Here is a 23,762-nt window from a genome sequence, read left to right on the forward strand (position 1 = left end):
ACTCTGTTGTACCCGTGGAAAAAGTTTCTGACTGTCTACTCTATCTATTCCTCTGATCATCTTATAAACCTCTATCAAGTCACCCCTCATCCTTCGCCGTTCCAACGAGAAAAGGCCGAGAACTCTCAACCTATCCTCGTATGACCTACTCTCCATTCCAGGCAACATCCTGGTAAATCTTCTCTGCACCCTCTCCAAAGCTTCCACATCTTTCCTAAAGTGAGGCGACCAGAACTGCACACAGTACTCCAAATGTGGCCTAACCAAAGTCCTGTACAGCTGCAACATCACCTCACGACTCTTGAATTCAATCCCTCTGCTAATGAACGATAATACTCCATAGGCCTTCTTACAAACTCTATCCACCTGAGTGGCAACCTTCAATGATCTATGTACATAGACCCCAAGATCCCTCTGTTCCTCCACCTGACCAAGAACCCTACCATTAACCCTGTATTCCGCATTCTTATTTGTTCTTCCAAAATGGACAACTTCACACTTGGCAGGGTTGAACTCCATCTGCCACTCCTCAGCCCAGCTCTGCATCATATCTAAGTCCCTCTGCAGCCGACAACAGCCCTCCTCACTGTCCACAACTCCACCTATCTTTGTATCATCTGCAAATTTACTGACCCACCCTTCGACTCCCTCATCTAAGTCATTAATAAAAATTACAAACAGATAAAAATTATTTTTATTACTCCTTTCATTAAAACAGGTGACAGACTGAATAACGTATTAAGGATTTTTAAACTCACAGTGTGCTGGTAAATGTACAGGAAGCAATTATGAAAGCACTGTGGGTGGCATGGTGGCACAGTGGTTAGCACTGTTGCCTCACAGTGCCAGAGACCGGGGTTCAATTCCCGCTTCAGACTGTGTGGAGTTTGCACATTCTCCCTGTGTCTGCGTGGGTTTCCTCTGGGTGCTATGGTTTCCTCCCACAATCCAAAAAATGTGCAGGTTAGGTGAACTGGCCATGCTAAATTGCCCGTAGTGTTAGGTGAAGGGGGGAATGGGTCTGGCTGGGTTACGCTTCGGCGGGTCGGTGTGGACTTGTTGGGCCAAAGGGCCTGTTTCCACACTGTAAGTAAACTAATCTAATCAAATGAGATGTTGCTAATTTTTTTCAAAGGGTTGGGAGTAGAAGGATAAATAAATCTCGATATTGTAATCTCCACCTTAATAAGCAGCATGTCTGTTTTGGAGACAGCACAGAGAAGGTCATTAAGTTATTCCCTGGTGTAAGTGTTTGTCATGTGATGAGTGGCAGAGAAAATTGGATCCATATTCTCGAGAACTGAGAAGAATAAGACAGGATCTAATTGAACCATTCGGAGCTCTGAAGGGTCCGTAGAGGGGCAACCAGAGAAGGAGTCAACTTGGACCCTTCCAGAGGGCCGCTGCCCTGGGCTTGACATGTGTGTTCAAACCGACAGGAAATATATAAATGTCAGATTCATCAACTGCAGCCCAATGTAGAGCAAAACATCACCCGACCACAATGCAATGCCATCCATGCTCTCAAAACCAATCACATCATTGTCATCAAACTAGCAGATAAAGGAGGAGCCATTATCATTCAGAATAGAACAGATTACTGCAAGGAAGTTGATGACTGAACAACCAGGAACACTACAGGCAACTATCAGTTGATCCGACCAAAGAACACACCGTGAACTAAACACATTGATCAGGACTTTGGATCCAGTCTTTCAGAGTTCTTTACGCTCCCTTGATCCATGTACTTCTCATGTAGATGACTTCTACTGCCTTCCAAAGATACACAAAGCCAACAAACCGGGGCGTCCCATCGTATCAGGCATTGTGACCCTGTGTGAGAACCTCTTTGGCTATGTTGAAGGCATCTTGAATTCCATGTATTGGGAGCACCCCCCAGCTTCTGTTGCAACACTACAGATTTCTTACAGAAACCCAGCACCCACGGACCAGTCGAACCAGGAACATTCCTCATCACAATGGACATTTCAGCACTCTGCATCAGCATCCCCCACAATGTCGGCATCACGGCAACAGCCTTAGTACTCAACACCAACAACTGCCAATCTCCGAGCACTATTCTACAATTCATCTGCTTTATCCTTGACCACAACATTTTCACCTCTGACAACCAGTTCTTCATCCAAACACACGGAACAACTATGGGGACCACATTTGCACCCCTAATATGCCAGATTCAAACAAGATGTTTTCTCTATGCAGGACCTCCAACCAACACGATACACCAGGTACATTGACAACATTTTCTTCCTCTGGACCCATGGTGAGGAGTTATTTGTTCGAACAAACTGCCTGGCTTTCAGGACAACACCATACAACCTTGTCAAGGTAGATGCTGCAAGATGTGTCAGAGTGTCGACACAGATACCACCATTACGTGTGGGGACACCTGCACCATATACGGGGCAGGTACTCATGTGATTCGACCAACATTGTCTAACTCATATATTGCAGGCAAGGATGCCCTGAGGCATGGTACATTGGTGAGACCGAGTGGAGGCTTGGGCTACGGCAACGGATGAATGAACTCCACACAATAATCAACAGACAGGAGTGTTCCCTCTCAGTTGGAGAACACTTCAGCGGTCCGGGACATTCGACCTCAGACCTTCAGGTGACCATCCTCCAAGGTGGACTTCAGGTTAGGCAACAACAATGTACAGTGGTCTAGCAGAGACTGATAACCATTGGGAATGGCCTCAACTGGGACTTTATATCACACTACAGGTAACCCCATTGCACTACACACACACACAGACACACACACATGCACTCTCCTGCAGACACACACACACTCCTACAGTCCCATACACTCACATAGATCCTCTCATACACAAGCACTCTCTCATACGCTCACACATGCACTCCCATACTCACACAAGCACCCTCTCACAGACTTATATCTCTTTACACTTACACTCACACACATACACACATATACAGACTCTCTCACAGACACTCATAACCCCCCCCCCCCCAACACACACACACACATTGCAGAATTACATTTTATTTTGCTCAGAAACTGCTGTAATCCATGTAAGATTCTTTTTTAGATTAGAATCAGTCTGAACATTGGGGCACAGACAGCCTCACACGAGGCACCTTACACCTTCAGTGTATTATCTGGGCCAACATGCCACCAATTGTTAAAGTTCACATGAGAATGTAACTTTAAGAAAGTTCTGGAATTTACATATGAAAGAACTGAAAGCAACATGCCCATTCTAAAAGATGAGAGACGTAACAAACAATCAAGGTCTTTTTCAATATATAATTTCCGTTACATCACACTGTAAACTTTTCCTATAAATTCTGTGTCCTACGATTTTAAGCTCCACAACCACCTGATGAAGGAGCAATGCTTCAAAAGCTAATGCTTCCAAATAAATCTATTGAACTATAACCTGGTGTTGTATGATTTTTAAATTTATCAGCGTACTGTGAGTTTAAAAACCCTTAATACCTTATTGAGTTTGTCACCTATTTTAATGAGAGTAATAAAAACTTAAATTGTAATTGCACAGACATACCAACGTGTTGTGATTAACCTTCCATGCTTTTGCAGTATGTGCTTCTTTCTTTCACCAATTTGAAAAAACATAAAAGCATGATAGAAAAGTGTGCCTTTCTTTCCCCACCAGTTGCTGATGAGACTGCTGGAGTGAATGTCATTGTTGAGCCCTTAGTAGAGGCCGGTGTTGATGTTGAATAGTTGTGCTCAAAATATTGATCAAAGTCATACATAATGAAAGATAATAGGATGGAAAATGCCCTGATTATAACAAACGTAAGTGTTCAAACATGTCTGTATTTTGTTAGTATGTTATGCACATTGTCAAAAATATATTACTATAATCTTTTGACAGTTTTCTATTGTGTGCTTTTAAGTTCCAGTGGTTTAAGAAATGTCAATAAAGAATGATTGCAAAGTGTGTTTTTGTCTACTAACCAGTTGTCGATGAGGCTGATGGAGTGAATGTCGTTGCTTCAGTTGTTGAAACTTCAGTAGAGACCAGTGTTGATGTTGATGCTATTGTGCTTGTTGAGGCAGCAGCTGATGAAGAGGTCATTGATGTTGTCAGGCTACCCGTACTTGCAACTGAAGTTTCTGCTATTGTTATTGAAACAGGTTTTAATGTTATTGAGCTTACTAGAGTGCACAGGACAATGTATTAACCATGTTGTACAATGTTGTGCTTGATATTTTGTTACATAAATATATAATACAAGTTAGTGCAAATGTAACATAGCCTTGTTGAAACAGAGCACACATGTACTGAGAACCATTAGTCTGTGTTTTCCCCATGCATCATTATGATCAACAACATAGTCACTTCTCTGGCATGTTGTTCTAGATTTTGAGTTTGACAGGATTGAGAATTGAATAGTTCCAGAAAGAGCTTTCACATACTTACCATTTGTTGAGGGTACTGACGCAGTGACTGTCATTGCTTCAGTTGTTGATACTTTAGTTGAATTCCCGACAGTTGTTGGGGGACTTGTGCTTGTAGAGGCAGAAGCTGATGTAGAGATTTGTGCTGTCGTGGATGACTGTGCATTTGCAGTTGATGGTTGTGTTGCTGCTATTATGAAAATAGGTCATGAAATTAATGAGATGTACAAAAAACATGGAACATTTTGTTAAACCTTTCGCCAAATTTTTTTTTTCTCTCAGGCTCATTTTTAATACAACTTGTCGGTGATGCAACTCCGTGACAAATCAGGACTGATCCAATTGCATATGTTCATTATTCTACTTTGTGGAATCACAGCCAACCTCATGCTAGGTCCTGATGTTATCTATTTGTTGTGAATTTTTACAGTTGAAGTAGAATGAAATAAATCAATAATGATACAGCAGAGAAGAGAAGAGAATCCATGCTCACCAGTTGTCATGGGGAGTGATGTCACTGTCGTTACTTCAGATGTTGATGTTTGTGTTAAACTTGTTGTAGATGTCTCTGCTGCTGTAGCTGTTGAGGTAGAAGCTGATGTAGAGGTCAGAGCTTCTGTGGACACTTGTGTATTTATCAATGTTTTTGCTGTTATTGTTGAAAAATGTTGCATTATTATTGAAGTTAAAAAGTGAATATCAGACAATATATCAAAAATCTTGAATAGAGGTTGCACTAAGTGATTTGTTATGGTCACATATAATGCAACGTAGTGAATAAAGTCACAAAGTCTAATAGAATTCTAACAGACATAAAGCAACAAAAGTAATTAGCACATAATTATGGCCAACAGCACATACTTTTAGCACATTCCTAATTTCCAATTCTAGTTTCTCGTAGTATGACAGAATTAAGGGTTTATAAACTTGGAGTAAGCTGGAAAAGAACAGCAAATAACTATGAAGCCAAATGCCAACGGGATCGGAACACAGGGATGAAGACGTTTTGTTAAAGTTTGCATGGGGCTTTGATGAAATCACATCTGAAATATTGAGTGTAATTTCAACATTTAACAAACAAAATGCCTGCAGTGAAGGAAGTAAAAAGAAAAGTTTCAGCTAACTATTTTCTGGGTTGCATAGGGTGTCCCGAGATGAGTGGCTGAGAAAATTGGTTTTGTATTTCTGAAGTTTTGAAGAATGAGAGGTGAGCTCATTGAACCATATGAGGTTCGAAAGCAGCTTGGAAGGATAGATGTTGAGGGATTTCTTCCACTGAACAGGGCATCTAAATTGTGAGGGCAGTCTCACATTGTGGGGCCACAAATTTAGGGCTATTTAGGTGAGAAATGTTTTGCACAAACATTTTGTGAATCTGTGCAATTCTCTGCCCCAGTAGGTTCAAGAATGTGTATTGTTGAACATGTTTAAAATTTGGAAAGAGAGGTTTCAGGGCACTTAGGAGGTTAGGGGATATGAAGAGCACACAGGAAGATGCATTTGAAGCCAGAGATAAGCCATAATCATATTGAATGGTGAAGCTAGCTTAATAGATCATACAGTTAACACCTGCTCCTATTTTCTGAGTCCTTGTGGAAGGACAATGGTAGAATTAATAACAGAACTTGCAAACTCACCACTGGTGGAAGATAGTGAAATTGTAATTGATGTTACTTCAGTTGTTGATCCTGTTGTAGAGCTCACAGCTGGCGTTGATACTTTGCTCCTTGTTGCAGCAGGAGCTGAGGTGGTGGTTTGTGTTGCAGTGGATGTCTGTGCACTTACAGTCAAATGTTCTGTTGCTACTGATATTAAAATAGTTGTTAGATTTAATGAAGTGTACAAAAAGGTGTACATTGTAACATCCTAGCAATATAGCCAAAAAGTCACATTCTTAGCTTTGTATATAATGTGACTTATTAACAAGTGTATCACGATCATGTTGCAAAGCAGCAGTCAGCAAATTGTATTTGTACATTTTTCTACACTGCACACTGTCATTGACAGCTTACTGTACTCAGCTGTTACATTTGTATTGTGTATTGTTGAACTTGCTGTCAAATGTAAGAAGTCAGAATGGTAGAATAGAGAAAAGACCAATCAGGTTCTTACCACTTGTTGAAGGAAGTGATGTTATCGTTGTCTTTGCCTCAGTCAAGCTTGCTGCAGATGTTTCTGCTACAGTACTTGTTGATCCAGGAGCTGATGGAGAGGTCGGTGCTGCTGTAGATGTCTGTGAACTTGTAGTCAATGTTTCTGCTGCAGTTATTAAAATAGGCAAGATCTATCATTGATGGAAATGTGGAGGATGGAAGAATGTGTCTGGTTTTGCACAAAAGTTTGAATCTCACATAATAATAGTGTATGGAAGAATGTGGTTTTTTTTGTATAATAGTTGGCTGTAGCTTATGTTCAAACTCATACTAAAAGTTAAAACTAAGAAGCATCCTGACCTGATTGGAATGGCAGAAACTCACTTAGAAGCAGATGTGATAGCAAAGCTTAGGAGGCATTTTGACAGGCACATGAACAGACAGGGAATACAGACCATGTGCAGACAGATCAGGTTAGTTTAGAATAGCATAATAATCGTCACAGATATAGTGGGCCAAAGGGCCTGTTTCTGCACTGTCTTGTTCTGCTTTATGTTTTATGGATGTCTTACCAATCATTAGCACCCCATGCATATAGCCAACAATATCTCACAAAAAAGGATTTCACCGTTTTTCAGTACAGCTTTCTATCCTCCAGCAGGTTGAAAGAATTCATAAAAGAATACTTGCATGATGTGCTTTTGTATACCCACCAGTTGTTGTTGAGACTGACAGACTGAATGTTATTGCTTCAGTTGTTGACCCTTCAGTAGAGGCCAGAGTTGATGTTGATGCTGTTGATCTTGTTGAGGCACGAATCAAGGATGGTGTTGTTGCTGCTGTGGCGACCTTTGTACTTGCAGTTGATGTTTCAGACACTTTTAGTAAAATAGACATGACTTGTAATTGAGAAAAATGCTGATTATGGAAGACTATTAATTTAATTTATAAGAGTTGTGGTTCTGGATTTTATTTGAAACTCACATAAAAAAAACTAAGACGCATCCTGACCTTTTTGTAACAGCAGAACATCATCAAGAGTGTCTTGCATTTCATTGACATTCCATGCCTTAAGTTAGACAGGTTTGAGAATGAAATAGTTCACAAGAGTGCTGTTACATACCATTTGTTGAGGGGAGTGATGTAGTGACTGTTATTGCTTCAGTGATAGAGTCATAGAGATGTATAGCATGAAAACAGACCCTTTTGTCCAACTTGTCCATGCTGACTAGATATCCCAACCCAATCTAGTCCCACATGCCAGCACCTGGCCCGTATCCCTCCAAACCCTTCCTATTCATATATTCATCCAGGTGCCTTTTAAATGTTGCAATTGTACCAGCCTCCACCACTTCCCGTGCCAGCTCTTTCCATATACGTACCCCCTTCTGCGTGAAAAGGTTGCCCCTAGGGTCTCTTTTATATCTTTCCCCGTTAACCCTAAACTTATGCCCTCTAGTTCTGGACTCCTCCACCCCAGGGAAGAGACTTTTTTTATTTATCCTATCCATGCCCCTTATGATTTTATAAACCTCTACAAGGTCACCCCTCAGCCTCCGACGCTCCAGGGAAAACAGCCCCAGCCTATTCAACCTCTCCCAAGGCTCAAATCCTCCAACCCTGGCAATATCCTTATAAATCTTTTCTGAACCCTTTCAAGTTTCACGAGATCCTTCCGACAGGAAGGAGACCAGAATTGCATGCAATATTCCGAAAGTTGCCTAACCAATGTCTTGTACAGCTGCAACATGACCTGCCAATTCCTGTACTCAATACTCTGACCAATAAAGGAAAGCATACCGAATGTCTTCTTCATTATCCTGTCTACCTGCGACTCAATTTTCAAGGAGCTATGAACCTACGCTCCAAGGTCTCTTTGTTCAGTAACACTCCCCAGGACCATAGCATTAAGTGTGTAAGTCCTGCTAAGATTTGCTTTCCCAAAATGCCGTACCTCACATTTATCTAAATTAAACTCCATCTGCCAGTTCTGTATCCAAATGGCTAGTTCTCCCTGTGTTCCACGAGATCTAATCTTGCTAACCAGTGTCCGATAGAGAAACTTGTCGAATGCCTTAGTGAAGTCCATATAGATCACATCCATCGTTCTGCCCTCATCAATCCTCTTTGTTACGTCTTCAAAAAACTCAATCAAGTTTGTGAGACATGATTTCCCACGCACAAAGCCATGTTGACTATCTCAAGTCAGTTTTTACCTTTCCAAATACATGTACATCTTGTCTCTCAGGATTCCCTCCAACAACTTGCCCACCACTGACATCAGGCTCACTGATCTATAGTTCTCTGGCTTGTCCTTACCGCCCTTCTTAAACAGTGACACCACGTTAGCAAACCTCCAGTCTTCTGGCACTTCACCTGTGACTATTGATGACATAAAATATCTCAGCAAGGGGCCTAGCAATCACTTCCCTAGCTTCCCACAGGGTTCTAGGGTATACCTGATCAGGTCCTGGGGATTTATCCACTTTTATGCATTTTATGACATCCAGCACTTCCTCCTCTGTAATCTGGACATTTTGCAAGATATCACCATCTACTTCCCTACATTCTATACCTTCCATTCCTTTTCCACAGTAAACACTGGTGCGAAATACTCGTTTAGTATCTCCCCCATCCCTGTGGTTCCACGCAAAGGCTGCCTTGCTGGTCAATGAGGGGCCCTATTCTCTCTCTTGTTACCTTTTTGTCCTTAATATATGTGTAAAAACCCTTTGGATTCTCTTTAACTCAATTTGCCAAAGCTATCTCATGTCCCCTTTTTGCCCTCCTGATTTCCCTCTAAGTATACTCCCACTGCCTTTATATTCTTCTAAGGATTCAATCGATCTATCTTGTCTGGGTGGTGGTGCTTCACTTGAGCTCGCTGTAGTTTTTGATGTACTAGTCTTTGTTGATAAAGGTACAGAAGTAGAGGTTTGAACTGCTGTCGATATCTGTATATTTACAGTTGAAGTTTGTCTTTCTGCTGTTGCTAAAATAGGTGATGAACTTAATGAGGTGTACAAAAATCATTGAATAATATAAAAACATTAGAGCTACAAAAAAAATCATCTTCTCAGTTTGAACTATAAATGCAACTTGTTACCCAATGTGACATGGTCATGTTGTGAAGCAGCAATCAGCAAACTGTATTTGGACGTTATTCTGCACTGTATTTTTGGAGTCAATATCAAACTCTACTGTTACAATTCTGTTATGCCTTTTTATAATCACAATAGAGTGAAAATAATCAGAATTGATTTGATACTGAATAGAGAAATTGTACTCACCACTTGTTGGAAGATGTGTTGTTGTCATCGTTGTTGCTTCAAATTTTGATGTTTCTGTCGAGCTTGCTGTAGATGTTTCTACTGTTGTACTTGTTGAGGCATGAGCTGATGTAGAGATCAGAGCTTCTGTTGATGTCTGTGTATTTGTTCTCACTGTTTCTGTGGCTGTTTTTGAAATAGGCATACTTGTTATTGAGAAAGAAATGCTGGTTATGGGATACTATATTAGTTTAATGCATACAGTCTGTGGTTCATAGATCATAGAATGGTTCCAGGTTTTGTTCAAAACTCTAACTAAAAAGGAAGTACTAAGAGGTATCCTGACCTTGTTGTAACAGCAGAACATCACCAGGAGTGTTTTGCATATCTTTAACACTCAATGTATTAAGCCAACAATATATTACAATATCTTTACATTTGTTTATATCTTTACATCTTTCCTGTCTGTATTTTTATGTTGCAACAGCTAGAAGCTTCCAATTTTGATAGGATTGAGAATGAAATAGCTCAAAGAATGCTCTCACATACTCACCATTTGTTAAGGGGAGTAACGTAGTGATTGTTATTGCTTCAGTTGTTGGTGCTTCACTTGAGCTCACAGTAGTATTTGAAGTACTAGTCAGTGTTGATAAAAGTGCAGAAGTAGAGGTTTGTACTGCTGTCGACGTCTGTGTATTTGCAATTGAAGTTTGTCTTTCTGCTTTTGGTAAAATAAGTGATGAACACTTAATGAAGCGTATGAAAAGCACTGGACAACATCAAATATTATTGCCAATACATCACCGTCTCAGTTTTATATATAACGCAACTTATTACCCAATGTGATATGGTCATGTTGCAAAGCAGCAATCAGCAAATTATATTTGTACATTCTACATTGTGTATTTGTAGTCAACATCACACGAAATTCTGTAGTTCCAATTCTGTTAAGAGTCAGTTAAGTCTGTTAAGAGTCCAATCATATTCTCTATTTTGTTTGCACTCCATGCACATTGTCAAGTATAATTGTGGGCCGTACGGTGGCACAGTGGTTAGCACTGCTGCCTCACAGCGCCAGAGACCCGGATTCAATTCCCGCCTCAGGCGACTCTCTGTGTGGAGTTTGCACATTCTCCCCGTGTCTGCGTGGGTTTCCTCCAGGTGCTCCGGTTTCCTCCCACAGTCCAAAGATGTGCAGGTCAGGTGAATTGGCCATGCTAAATTGCCCGTAGTGTTAGGTAAGGGGTAGATGTAGGGGTATGGGTGGGTTGCGCTTCGGCGGGGCGGTGTGGACTTGTTGGGCCGAAGGGCCTGTTTCCACACTGTAAATAATCTAATCTAATCTAATCTAATCTTTTAGTGTTTTTACATTGTGTGCTTTTATATTCCTTATCTTTTTAAGAAGTCATAATAAAACGGGTGCAAAGTGTGCTTTTGTCTACTCACCAGTTGTTGATGTGACTAATGGAGTGATTGTCAATGTTTCAGTGGTTGACCCTTCAGTAGAGGCCAGTGTTGCTGTTGATGATATTGTGCTTGTTGCAACAGGAGCTGATGAAGAGGTCGGTGATGTTGTCAGGCCCTGTGTACTTGTAGTCGACATTTCTGTTGCTGAAATAGGTTATATTGATATTAACGAGGTAAAACAATGACTGCAGATGCTGGAAACCAGATTCTGGATTAGTGGTGCTGGAAGAGCACAGCAGTTCAGGCAGCATCCAAGTAGCTTCGAAATCGACGTTTTGGTCAAAAGCCCTTCATCAGGAATACATGAAGGGCTTTTGCCTGAAACGTCGATTTCGAAGCTACTTGGATGCTGCCTGAACTGCTGTGCTCTTCCAGCACCACTAATCCAGAATATATTGATATTAAGGTAACTGTAGAGAATTGATCAAGATATGAAAGTTTAAGCACAAAATGCTGTGACCCATTGCAAAGCACCAAGCACAAAATGATTCTTAAATACATAATTCTTTCAACAATTTACTGTTGCAATCTTTTGCAATCTTCCAATATGTGTGTCAACCTTTGAGTTGTTTTATTAGGCATTTAATTTTTGCCATGTGCTTTTGTTAAAGTGCATTGCAAAGTCAATGTTTTGACCATTGTAATTGAAATAGGTAGTGTTATTATTGACGTTACGAGAGGATGGGACAATGTATGACCCATTTCGCACCTGCACAGGTTGTGCTTGACATATTATTACATTCATGTAACACGACTTGCTGCATAACAGCATAATCTTGTTGAAACTGAACAAATGCCAAACACGAATCATTAGTATATGTTTTTCCCAGTCATCATTATGGTCAACAGCATAACACATAAACCTTTGTCACATTTCCATTCTCTGTTTCTGTCTTCCAAGTTTGACAGGATTGAGAATGGAAAGATGTAGAATTTTGTGCTGCAGTGAATGTCCGTGTATTTACATTCGATATTTCTATTGCTAGTGTTATTAAATTAGTTGTTAGACTGAACAAGCTGCATAAAATGCTTTGAACACCAGCCAACATTATAGCCAAGTTGCCAGCTTCTTAGTTTCACACATAATACAACTTGTTGACTAAGAGACGTGTTCATGTTGCACATCAGTAAAGGGAAAATTGCATTTTCCTATGCTACAAAATTGTAGTCATGATACATTCAACTAATATTTTTAGGGGAAGTATAAAATTTGGAAGAATGCATTGCTTTTTGTACAATATGTGTGCCTTAAGTCTTGATCTGGCTCTTATATAATGATATATACTATGATGCAACACGATCTGCTTGTTTAGCTTAGATCACTAAGTGAATTCTACATTTCTTTAGCACTCCATGAACATTACCAACAACATAGTAATATAATATTTTAATGCTCTTCCAATACATACTTTTGTCTTCCAGCAGTTAGAAACTATTCATAAAAGAAAGGTTGCAAAGTGTACTTTTGTTTATCCACCAGTTGTTGGTGAGACTGATGGAGTGAATGTCATTGCTTCAGTATTGAAACTTCAGAAGAGAACAATGTTGATGCTGTTATGCTTGTTGAGATAGGAGCTGATGAAGGTGTTGATAATGTTGTTGGGCTCTGTGTATTTGCAGTTAATAATTCTGCCACTGTTGTTGAAACAGTTATTATTATTGGAGTCTACTGGTTATTAACATCATATTATTATTGGGATAACCAGACAGTATAGTACAAAGCATTAATGATTTTACTAGAAGATTGCACTTGATATTTTGTCATGCAAAATATAAGACAAGTTAACACTTAATGTGATAAAGCCTTGTGCTAACAGAATGAAAATCAATCAAGAGTGATCTTAACATGATTCTTCCATGAATAATTCTGGGCAGCAACATAGTAATATAATTTTTGCCTTCTGTTAAAACAAATAAAAATTCAATGAACCAGTATCCATTACCTTCTGAGGCAATATCTTCTGAGACAAGAGAGTTCCATAGTTGCACAATCTCTCAGAGAAAAATAATCTCCTCATCTCTGTCCAAAATGCGTAACTCAAACATTTTAAATAGTGCCCACTAGTACTTGATGCACCCAAAAGAGGAACAACATTCCCACATTTTGTTAAACATCACACAACACCAGGTTATAGTTCAACAGGTTTATTTGGAAGCACTGCTCCTTCATCAGGTCGTTGTGGAGTATAAGATTGTAAGACACAGAATTTATAGCAAAAGTTTACAGGGTGCTGTAACTGAATTATATATTGAAAAAGACCTGCATTGTTTGTTAAGTCTCTCATCTTTTAGAATCCAGGTCTTTTTCAATATATAATTTCAGTTACACCACACTGTAAACTTTTGCTATAAATTCTGTTCTTGTACTCCACGACCACCTGATGAAGAGACAGTGCACTGAAACCTAGTGCTTCCAAATAAATCTGTTGAACTGTAATGAGGTGTTGTGTGATTTTTAACTTTGTACACCCCAGCCCAACACTGGCATCTCCAATTTAAGTTTACCATGTTATGCCCATTTTGTTTTTAATATAGTTCAACCATGTTAGTCCTCACTCTTCGAAACTGTGGTGGAAACAATAGATTTCCTGTCTTGTCCAACCTCTCCTCAAAGGAGAAACTGCTCTTTCTAAGTATCAATCTGGATACTAGTCTTGTAATTTTTTTACAGACAGGCTATGGTTCCTTAAAAAAAAGCAATGTCAAGTTTGCATAAAATGGGTATGCATTTACAAAGAGAAAGCCTGTGTCCTTGGGAATTAACAGAATTCAATTGCTTGGTAAGGTGGATGCACAAAGATTTTTTTCATTGGTCAAAGTATTTGAAACATGGAGCCATAGTCCCCCAATATATGGTTGAGCATGTAGAACTGTGATGAGCAGAAATTTAATCACTCAAGGGATTGTGAATATTTGTAATTCTGTGCGTTAGAGGGTTGTGGAGTTCTTCATTGCAGAATATGTTTTAAGACTGTGTTAGACAGATTTTAGGTCTCAAGCATTCAAGAGATATAGGAGGAGGGCAGGAAAATGGAATTGATGCCTACTGTTGGCCATGAGCATATTGAATGGCAGAGGATGCTGGATATGATCATATGGCAAAAGTGAGGTCTGCAGATTCTGGAAACCAGAGTTTAGTTCAGAGTGGTGCTGGAAAAGCACAGGAGGTCAGGCAGCATCCGAGCTCTATTCCTGCTGAAGGGTTTTTGCCCGAAACGTCGATTTTCCTACTCCTAGGATGCTGCCTGACCTGCTGTGCTTTTCTAGCACCACTCTGATCTAAACTCTGGATATGATCATATGGTCTACTCCTGATCCTATTAATTGTGGCTAAATCCAAGGTAAGGGATCCAAGTGGTAAAACTATTGAGGGAGAACTTGCATACTCACCACTTGTTGAAGGTTGTGATGTTGTGACTAATGTTTTTGTTGTTGTCAATACTGCTGTTGAGCTTATTGTACTTGTTGAGGGAAGAGCTGAGGCTGCAGTGGATGTCTGTGCATTTACACTTGAAGTTTCTGTTGCTGCTATTATTAAATAGCCAAACAACTTAATGAGGTGTGTAATAAAATCATTGAGCAACATCCTAAAAGTGTGGCCGAAATATTGCTTCTGTAGTTCCGTATATAATGACTTGGTTATGTTACAAAATAGTGTTTGGCAAATTTTATTTATTTATTATTCTGTTCTGTGTAATTGTAGCCAATATCTTAACATATTCTTTTTGCTAACTTTCCATTGACAGTTTTTTAAACATGCAGGAGAGTGAAAGAAATCAAAATGGCACAACTGAGAAAAAAGAACACTGGTACTCACCACTTGCTGATGGGAGTGATGTTATCAATGTTGTTGCTTCAGGTGATGCTTCAGTTGAGCTTGCTGTCGGTGTTTCTGCTACTGCATTTGATGGGGCAAGAGCTGATGTAGAGGTCAGAGCTGCTCTGGATGTTTGTGTATTTGTAGTCTGCATTTCTGTGCCTGTTGTTGAAACAGGCTACATTATTTATTGAGTTAATCAAAATGCATGGAACAAATGGTTAAATATTTGTGCACATAGGTTGTGTTTTACACTCGTATATATTGCAAGTTACAAAGTAACATAGCCTTATTGTAACAGAGTGAAAGCACCCAGACTCTTCAGCACATGACTCACATATGCATAGTTGTGGTCAGTGTACTGCTTTTTTTTTTGTTAGATTTCCAGTTTGTCCTTCTAATTTCTAATAGTTTGAGAGGGCTGAAAATGAACTGGCTCCAAAGCATGCTTCTGTATACTCACCACTTGTTGAGAGCGGTGCAGTAACTGTGGTTGATCCCGATATTGATGCTTTACTTGAGCTCCCTGAAGTTCTTTGCGTTACTGTGTTCGTTGATACATGAATTGATGTGGAGGTTTGTGCTGTTGTAGATCTTTGTGTATTAGCAGTTGAAATTTCTGTTGGAGCTATTATTAAAATAGGTAGACTTAAATTTGTGTGCGCCAATGCAGGGAATAGCATAATAACAGTCTAGTCCAAACGTAAACTCCTTAGAATCAAGTACGATGGAACTGAGTCACTCAATGCACATCTCAACTGTACATTATTGTGCTATAGGCAATTGTAGCATTTAGTTTAAATCTTATACTATAGTAAAAAGGAAGGATTTTTGCATACCACGTTTCATGACTACTGGATGGCCCAAAGTAATGTATTAACAACAAAGTACTTTTTAAAATATAGTCACTGTTATAATGTAGAAACCCCACTGAGAGTAATGTGATCATGACCAGGACATCTGCTTTTGTGATATCAGTTAAGAGTTAACTTGCTGCTTTTTCTCAAATTAGGGTTTGAGATCTTTCATATTTATTTGAGAAAGCAGATTGGGCTTCAGTTTTACATATCGCTTAGAATTCTCAAAATTCTCTCTTATTGAGCTCGAGTCCCATGGTGAGACTTGAAACCACAGCTTCTGACTCTGAGGCAACAGTATGTCCAGTGGAGTCATAGCTCAAACAATAATGGAAGTTTGACCAACATACTAGTTCTAACAGAATCTTAGATTGTTAAAGAATGAGCATACAATTTTTCAATGCTTGACACAGAGAGAAGCATGCTTCTTGCCACAAGTCTGGCTGTTGTAAGATTGCATGTAAAACTGATTGGATGCTATCTTTGTAGAGATGCTAACAACATTAACTTAACAAAGAAAGTCATCATACTTACTGATAACAACCGCTGATTCATGGTAACCTGAAAAACAAATATATTTGGAAAGAATTACTTAACCTAGTTAAAACACTTGCCTTTATAATTTCAATTCATTACATGTTAGATTTAAGTTAGACCAATGTCAGATTGATATGATGGCTTAGATGTTTCACATTTTGTAAGAAATTTGATTTTGCAAAGTTCTCAAATGGAAGTAAAAGTAAAAGCAAAATACTGCAGATTCTGTAAATTTGAATTAAAACAGAACATAGTGGAGAAATTGAACAGGTCTGGCACTATCTGTGGAGGGAATAACAGTTAAAATATGACTGACAAAGAGTCAAATTGGACTCAAAACGTTAATTCTGTTTCTCTGTCCATAGATGCTGCCAGAGCTACTGAGTTTCTCCAGCATTTTCTGTTTTAATATAAAAAATAAACCTATGATTCCTTTTTTGATTTGCTTTACCAATGAATAAGCAGACAACAAGCAATAGCAAGGGTGAGTAAAGAGATGAAAACTGATTTGTAATCAATAATCCAATGTTTGAGGTTGAGCAAAAAAATGAATAAAGGTGGAACATTGCTTGTGATAGTTGGTGGCAAAATGACAGCAGCAGGAAAGAGAATGTGTTTGAAATTATGTTTCAACTATCTACGGTAGAAGTAAAATTGAATGAATATTGAATTAAAATGAATATTTACCATCTACATAGAGACTATTGCTGTCCAGTGTATGTGTTCCTAAAGTGGTAATACCCCTTGTATTGTTTTGGAATTCACGGTAGATTTGAATTTTATCAACTTGCTGGTTATTGGCACTCTTTTTGAAGGTGCAGATTGCCTCAACCGTACTGTTGCCATCACTTGCAGGCCTGCCACATACAAATACCAAGTGATTAATTTATTTTCAAATGTTAACCATTACATTGCAAAGTTGAATGGTTGAGATTTGATGGTGAATGGCGAAGTAAGAGCACCAGCCACTGACTTCATAGCGAGTTTTGTTGACAACTCTCATGAGCGCTATGGTGAAGTATTTAACTCTCTCAATGTCAGGTGATTGTAGCATTATTTGCTGTTGATTCCCAGAGTAAAACAACAGTAACATCACAAATTATCCTCATAGCCAGTTACGTTAAAGAGTTTTCATAGACTGTCAACTAGGAAATGAATACTCAAATTATTGGGGGCAAAAAAGATTGAGACATATTCATGCAGTTAAGGTCAAACTATTTAATGCTCATACTGAGCTGCTGGACAATCGGATACAGCTTGATTTTCAGTTGAACCATGAGGACAGATGCAGCAAAGAGCCATGGAACTCGACACCCTGATAAAACTGGGTTTCCACCAGGGCCAGATTGGATGGAAGGAACCTGACCTAGCTGCCAACAATGCTGCTGGGTTTTCTGGATTACCTTGTCATTACCATGGTCACCCTGTATCACTGATAAAATGTCAGCAGCGGTAGGAAGAGGCCTTTAAGTAGGCTCTCAAGAATCATATTGGTGTACAGGTGAGTGGGCTGCCCAACATGTCTCCGCTGTTTTTAGAAGATATAAGTGGTCATGGATTATGCCATTATGGGAACTAATTTTACACCATCTCCACCCATGAGTACATGTCCTTCAAGTGCCCACTCATCTTGAGAGCTGGAGGACACATACAATTCTAGGCATAATATCTAATTAGCAAGTGTATTGGCTTGGCTCTGTTGAGCTCAGTATTCAAACGGCTTTCTCTCCTTTATTGTTTCAGAGCATTTGCAAGTTTATAAGGTGAAGTTTCACTGCATTCCCTGTTCGTCCACAGTTACATTATTCAGTTACTTCGACAAAGCCATTCTGTGAGAGCCATGATGTATAGCATACAATTTTGGCAATTTGGGTGATTTACATATGGGTTTAGTCATATTATGTTGATACAGGTTACGTTTGTTGGTGCAATTAGGAAATTTCCTGATTAGAGTGTGCCATTGAAGAAAAAAATCTTATAGAGGTTTTTTTTGTTTTAAGTAATGAATCTGTCATTTAAGCATCAATGCATGTTGTGGATTCAGAGAAAGATTACTCTGAGTAATAGTTAATTTCTTACCTGAAGGACACAGACCGACAATGCAGGAATGTTGACATTTGTTGATTGGAATACAGATTACTGAGCTGTAGAAAATTAAAGTGTCGCAATCAGTGTGATGATTGCAATTAAATATAACTTTTTCTAACCAGAATACTTAGATAACAGACTTACTGCATCACGAATGTTGGTTGATTCAGTTGTGTACAATGAGGAATTGAGATTTTGCAGAGCTGGTGTGAAAGGTAGCTTGAGCACGGTGAAGGTAATATTAAATTGTTTTTCCTGAATTCCTTCATCTGGTTTAACTGTCACAGGTACAATGGGAGGCTCCACTTTAAAAAAGAAAAGGTACAAAGCAAAGTCAATTTACAAATTCCATTAGTTCACAACCCTAAGACAGCTCAGGAGAGACATCCAACTCCATCCCTCTATACATCAAAATATTAGGGAATATTTCAAAGTTAAAAGATGAAAATAATTTCAAACCACGGGTGAAAAGTACAATATAGAGACAGCATTAAAATAATTGATGTAATCTTGACAAAGTATGCATCTTTCTGTACCTGTCAGTAAGGTGGTTATTTGTGTTGTGGATGCTTCACTGGTGGTCACTGGTGTTGCTGAGCTTGTTACTGTTGTTGGAATAGCTGGTGATTCTGTCACAGAAGACAAAATGTTAAAGACTGCGACACACACATTCATGTAAAGACTGGTTGAATCATACTGCATAGGAATGGACACTTAGTTCTAACTCATCTGGGTTTTGTAAACTGAACTAGTCACGACATCCCTTAAATCCTTTTCTATTCATGTATCTAACCAGAAGTGCCCTCAGCCTATCCACTTTCCCCTGAAAAAGTCAAACTCTCCAGACTTGCTGACTTACTGATAAATCTTCTTTGCACAATTCCCAGTTTAATAACATCCTTATTTTCACAAGATGATCAGAATTGCATGTGGAACACCAAAACTGGCCACACAAGTGTCCTGTGCAGATATAACATGATATCCCAACTCTGATACTCCTATACTCAATGATAACTGAAATTACTGTGGATGCTGTAAATCAGAAACAAACACAGACAAAGCTCGAACAGTTGAGCACGTCAGACAGTATCTGTGGAAATAAATCAGAGTAAATGTTTTGGGTCAAGGGACCCTTCCATAATTCAGAAATGATGATTTCATCACTTCCAATAGTTCGATAGACCTGTGAAAGGAATATATGCAAAGAATATTTTAAAAACGCATCACTTGCGGTAGATGTCTCTGCTGCTCTGGTTGTTGAGACATAAGCTGAAGAAGAGGTCAGAGCTTCTGTGAATGTCTGTGAAATTGCAGTCAACGCTTCTGCCATTGTGATGAAAATGTATTTACAAGGCGATTAGGAAGCGGACTTGTAGGAAGTAGTGTGTAAACATTTGAACAGAGATTGTACTCCAAGTATTTTTCAAAGATATATTGCCAGATACCATGAGAGATAACATGGCCTGATATTAAGTCTTGTAGACAACACAGATGTTGCCTAATATGATCTCTGGTCAAATACAGCTAGCAATACGCAACCTAAATGCAGAGTTGCTTTCAGTATCGATGCTTCCACTTTCAAGTAGTTCAACAGTGTTTGTAAAAGCAATCTTCAAAGGTGTGCTTTTGTACACTCACCAGTTGTTGAAGAAACCGCTGGAGTGACCGAGGATTCTTCAGTTGTTGAAACTTCAGTCGAGGACAGTGTTGATGTTGATGGTATTGTGCTTGTTGAGACGAGAGCAGATGTGGAGGTCGGTGAAGTTGTTGAGCTCAACGTACTTGCAGTGGAAGTTTCTGTTGCTGAATAAGGTCACATTAGTATTAAGGTAACTGAAGAGACTTGATCAAGATATGAAAGACTTTGAACAAAATGCTGTTGTCGATTGTGAAACTTGTGAATGGTGCAGGAACTGTTGTTGTGTGAATTGTTGTAATTTTAACAAAGCGTCTTGCAGATATTGGGGGAGTTGTGATTGTGATGGCAGGAGATGATATCCACACTTGTGTTTCTGTGGTTGACTGTGTAATTACATTCATGGTTGCTGTGGTGCATAGAAAAGTTGATGAACTGAATGTGGTGCCCAAAACCATGAATGAAAATGAATCCTGACATTACAGATTCATAGATTCTGGTGTCCAGCAACATGCAGATGAGCCTGACACGATCATACTGCAAAGCAGGTATTAGTAAATTGAATTTACACGTGCTTCTACTCTGCAGAAATCTCCCCCTTGTCAACAAGAAATAGTCTTCAACTACACCTTCTTTCTGCATTGTAAGACTTGCAGTAGACTGAGCAATATCGAAATGGTGCAATGGAGAAGAGACCGATCAAACTCACCATTTGTCGTGGGGAGTGATGTCACTGTTGTTCCTTCAGATGTTGATGATTGTATGGAGCTTGCAGTAGATGTCTCTGCTGCTGTGGTTGTTGAAGCAGAAGCCGAAGTAGATGTCAGAGCTTCTGTGGATGTCTGTGAACTTGCTGTCAATGTATCTACCACTGTGATGAAAATGTATTTATACATTGATTAGGAAACGGACATTTAAGAATCAATGTCTAAACGTTTGAACAGAGACTGGACTCCAAGTATTTTTCCAGCACATAATGTCAGATAATAAGAGAATTATTATGAAGGTGACCAAAATGAATCGATCCAAGATATGAAGGATTTTGTACAAAACGCTGCAAAACTTGTTGCGAATGGTGCAGGGATTATTGTTGTGTGAATTGTTGGTGATTTACAAGAGCACCCTGCAGACGTTGGGGGACCTGTGGCTGTGGTGGCAAGACATGATGTCTAGGCTTGTACTTCAGTGGTTGATTGTACAATTACAATGAAAGTTGCTGTTGTCCATGAAAAAGTTGACAAACTGAATGAGGTGCACTAAACCATGAATGAAACAGCACCTAAACATGACAGATTCATCAATTCTGGTATCGTGCAACATTGTGAATAGCCTGACACCATCATACTGCAAAGCAGGTATCAGTAAATTGCATTTGCACATGTATCTACTCTGCAGAAATCTCCTCCTTGTCAACGATCAATATTCTTCAACTACACCTCATTTTTGCATTGTAAGACTTGCAGGAGATCGAACAATATCCAAAAGGGGCAATAGAGAAGGGACCAATCGAACTCACCACTTGTCGTGGGGAGTGATGTCACTGTTGTTCCTTCAGATGTTGATGATTGTGTGGAGCTTGCAGTAGATGTCTCTGCTGCTGTGGTTGTTGAAGCAGAAGCCGATGTAGAGGTCAGAGCTTCTGTGGATGTCTGTGAACTTACAGTCGATGTTTCTGTCGCTGTGAAAAAAAGAAATTTACATGGACGTTAGGGAACGGACTTGTAGAAATCAATGTGGAATAGATTGCGAGTATTGTTCGTACGTATACTGCCAAATACTACTAGAGATAACCTGGGCTGTTGTAAAGACCAGCAGACAACCCAGGATGTTGCATATTATGACCTCTGGGCAAGTACAAGCAGCAACATGCAGCCAACTGCAGAGTTGCTTTTGCTATCAATGCTTTCATCTTTGAGTAATGCAACAGTGTTTGTAAATGCAGTCTTCACAGGTGTGCTTTTGTATACTCACCAGTTGTTGAAGAAACCGCTGGAGTGACCGAGGATTCTTCAGTTGTTGAAACTTCAGTCGAGGACAGTGTTGATGTTGATGGTATTGTGCTTGTTGAGACGAGAGCAGATGTGGAGGTCGGTGAAGTTGTTGAGCTCAACGTACTTGCAGTGGAAGTTTCTGTTGCTGAATAAGGTCACATTAGTATTAAGGTAACTGAAGAGACTTGATCAAGATATGAAAGACTTTGAACAAAATGCTGTTGTCGATTGTGAAACTTGTTGTGAATGGTGCAAGAACTGTTGTTGTGTGAATTGTTGTAACTTTAAGAAAGCGTTTTGCAGATATTGGGGGAGTTGTGATTGTGATGGCAGGGGATGATATCCACACTTGTGTTTCTGTGGTTGACTGTGTAATTACATTCATGGTTGCTGTGGTGCATAGAAAAGTTGATGAACTGAATGTGGTGCCCAAAACCATGAATGAAAATGAATCCCGACATTACAGATTCATAGATTCTGGTGTCGTGCAACATGCTGATTAGCCTGACACGATCATACTGCAAAGCAGGTCTCAGTAAATTGCATTTGCACATGCTTCTACTCTGCAGAAATCTCCTCCTTGTCAACAAGCAATATTCCTCAATTACACCGTCTTTCTGCATTGTAAGACTTGCAGGAGATCGAGTGACGTCCAAAAGGTGCACGAGAGAAGAGAGCAATCATACTCACCACTTGTCGTGTGGAGTGATGTCACTGTTGTTCCCTCAGATGATGTTGATGATTGTATGGAGCTTGCGGCAGATGTCTCTGCTGCTGTGGTTGTTGAAGCAGAAGCCGATGTAGATGTCAGAGCTTCTGTGGATGTCTGTGAACTAGCAGTCGATGTTTCTGCCACTGTGAAGAAAATGTATTTCCACGGTTATTAGGAAACAGGCATGGAGGAAGCAACGTGTAAACATTTGAACAGAGATTGTACTCCAAGTGCTTTTCACAGATATATTGCCAGATACCATGAGAGAGAACATGGCCTGTTATTAAGTCTCACAGACAACCCAGGATGTTGCCTAATATGGTCTCTGGTCAAATACAACTAGCAAGACACAACCTAAATGCAGAGTTGCTTTTACTACTGAAGCTTTCATCTTGAAGTAATACAAAAGTGTTTGTAAAGGCAATCTTCAAAGGTGTGCTTTTGTATACCCACCAGGTGCTGAAGAAACCGCTGGAGTGACCGTGGTTTCTTCAGTTGTTGAAACTTCAGTCGAGGACAGTGTTGGTGTTGATGATATTGTGTTTGTTGAGACACCAGCTGATGTGGAGGTCGGTGAAGTTGTTGGGCTCAATGTACTTGCAGTGGAAGTTTCTGTTGCTGAATAAGGTCACATTAGTATTAAGGTAACTGAAGAGACTTGATCAAGATATGAAAGACTTTGAACAAAATGCTGTTGTCGATTGTGAAACTTGTTGTGAATGGTGCAAGAACTGTTGTTGTGTGAATTGTTGTAACTTTAAGAAAGCGTTTTGCAGATATTGGGGGAGTTGTGATTGTGATGGCAGGGGATGATATCCACACTTGTGTTTCTGTGGTTGACTGTGTAATTACATTCATGGTTGCTGTGGTGCATAGAA

The 23,762-nt window shown here is 39.5% G+C and overlaps 1 protein-coding gene across 1 annotated transcript in view; it reads right to left on the minus strand.

Annotated features, from left to right (window-relative positions):
- The window catches only part of LOC140494427 (mucin-16-like), a 112,133-nt gene extending 89,407 nt beyond the window's left edge, over positions 1–22,726 (minus strand). Inside the window, exons 1-21 of the mRNA XM_072593610.1 lie at positions 22,552–22,726; positions 22,153–22,317; positions 21,698–21,859; positions 20,891–21,052; positions 20,184–20,348; positions 19,082–19,174; positions 18,690–18,850; positions 18,537–18,601; positions 17,145–17,314; positions 16,455–16,481; positions 15,527–15,691; positions 15,064–15,225; positions 11,226–11,390; positions 10,333–10,500; positions 9,801–9,965; positions 7,224–7,388; positions 6,530–6,676; positions 6,055–6,222; positions 4,911–5,066; positions 4,440–4,607; positions 3,974–4,135 (exon numbers count right to left, since the gene is read on the minus strand). Of these exons, the coding sequence (XP_072449711.1) occupies positions 3,974–4,135; positions 4,440–4,607; positions 4,911–5,066; positions 6,055–6,222; positions 6,530–6,676; positions 7,224–7,388; positions 9,801–9,965; positions 10,333–10,500; positions 11,226–11,390; positions 15,064–15,225; positions 15,527–15,691; positions 16,455–16,481; positions 17,145–17,314; positions 18,537–18,601; positions 18,690–18,850; positions 19,082–19,174; positions 20,184–20,348; positions 20,891–21,052; positions 21,698–21,859; positions 22,153–22,317; positions 22,552–22,726 (3,136 nt within the window). The remainder of the gene's footprint in view (positions 1–3,973; positions 4,136–4,439; positions 4,608–4,910; positions 5,067–6,054; positions 6,223–6,529; positions 6,677–7,223; positions 7,389–9,800; positions 9,966–10,332; positions 10,501–11,225; positions 11,391–15,063; positions 15,226–15,526; positions 15,692–16,454; positions 16,482–17,144; positions 17,315–18,536; positions 18,602–18,689; positions 18,851–19,081; positions 19,175–20,183; positions 20,349–20,890; positions 21,053–21,697; positions 21,860–22,152; positions 22,318–22,551) is intronic.
- Positions 22,727–23,762: the final 1,036 nt, after the last annotated feature.

The sequence above is a fragment of the Chiloscyllium punctatum genome, chromosome 24 (genome assembly GCF_047496795.1).
Source record: "Chiloscyllium punctatum isolate Juve2018m chromosome 24, sChiPun1.3, whole genome shotgun sequence".
Classification (NCBI taxonomy): domain Eukaryota; kingdom Metazoa; phylum Chordata; class Chondrichthyes; order Orectolobiformes; family Hemiscylliidae; genus Chiloscyllium; species Chiloscyllium punctatum.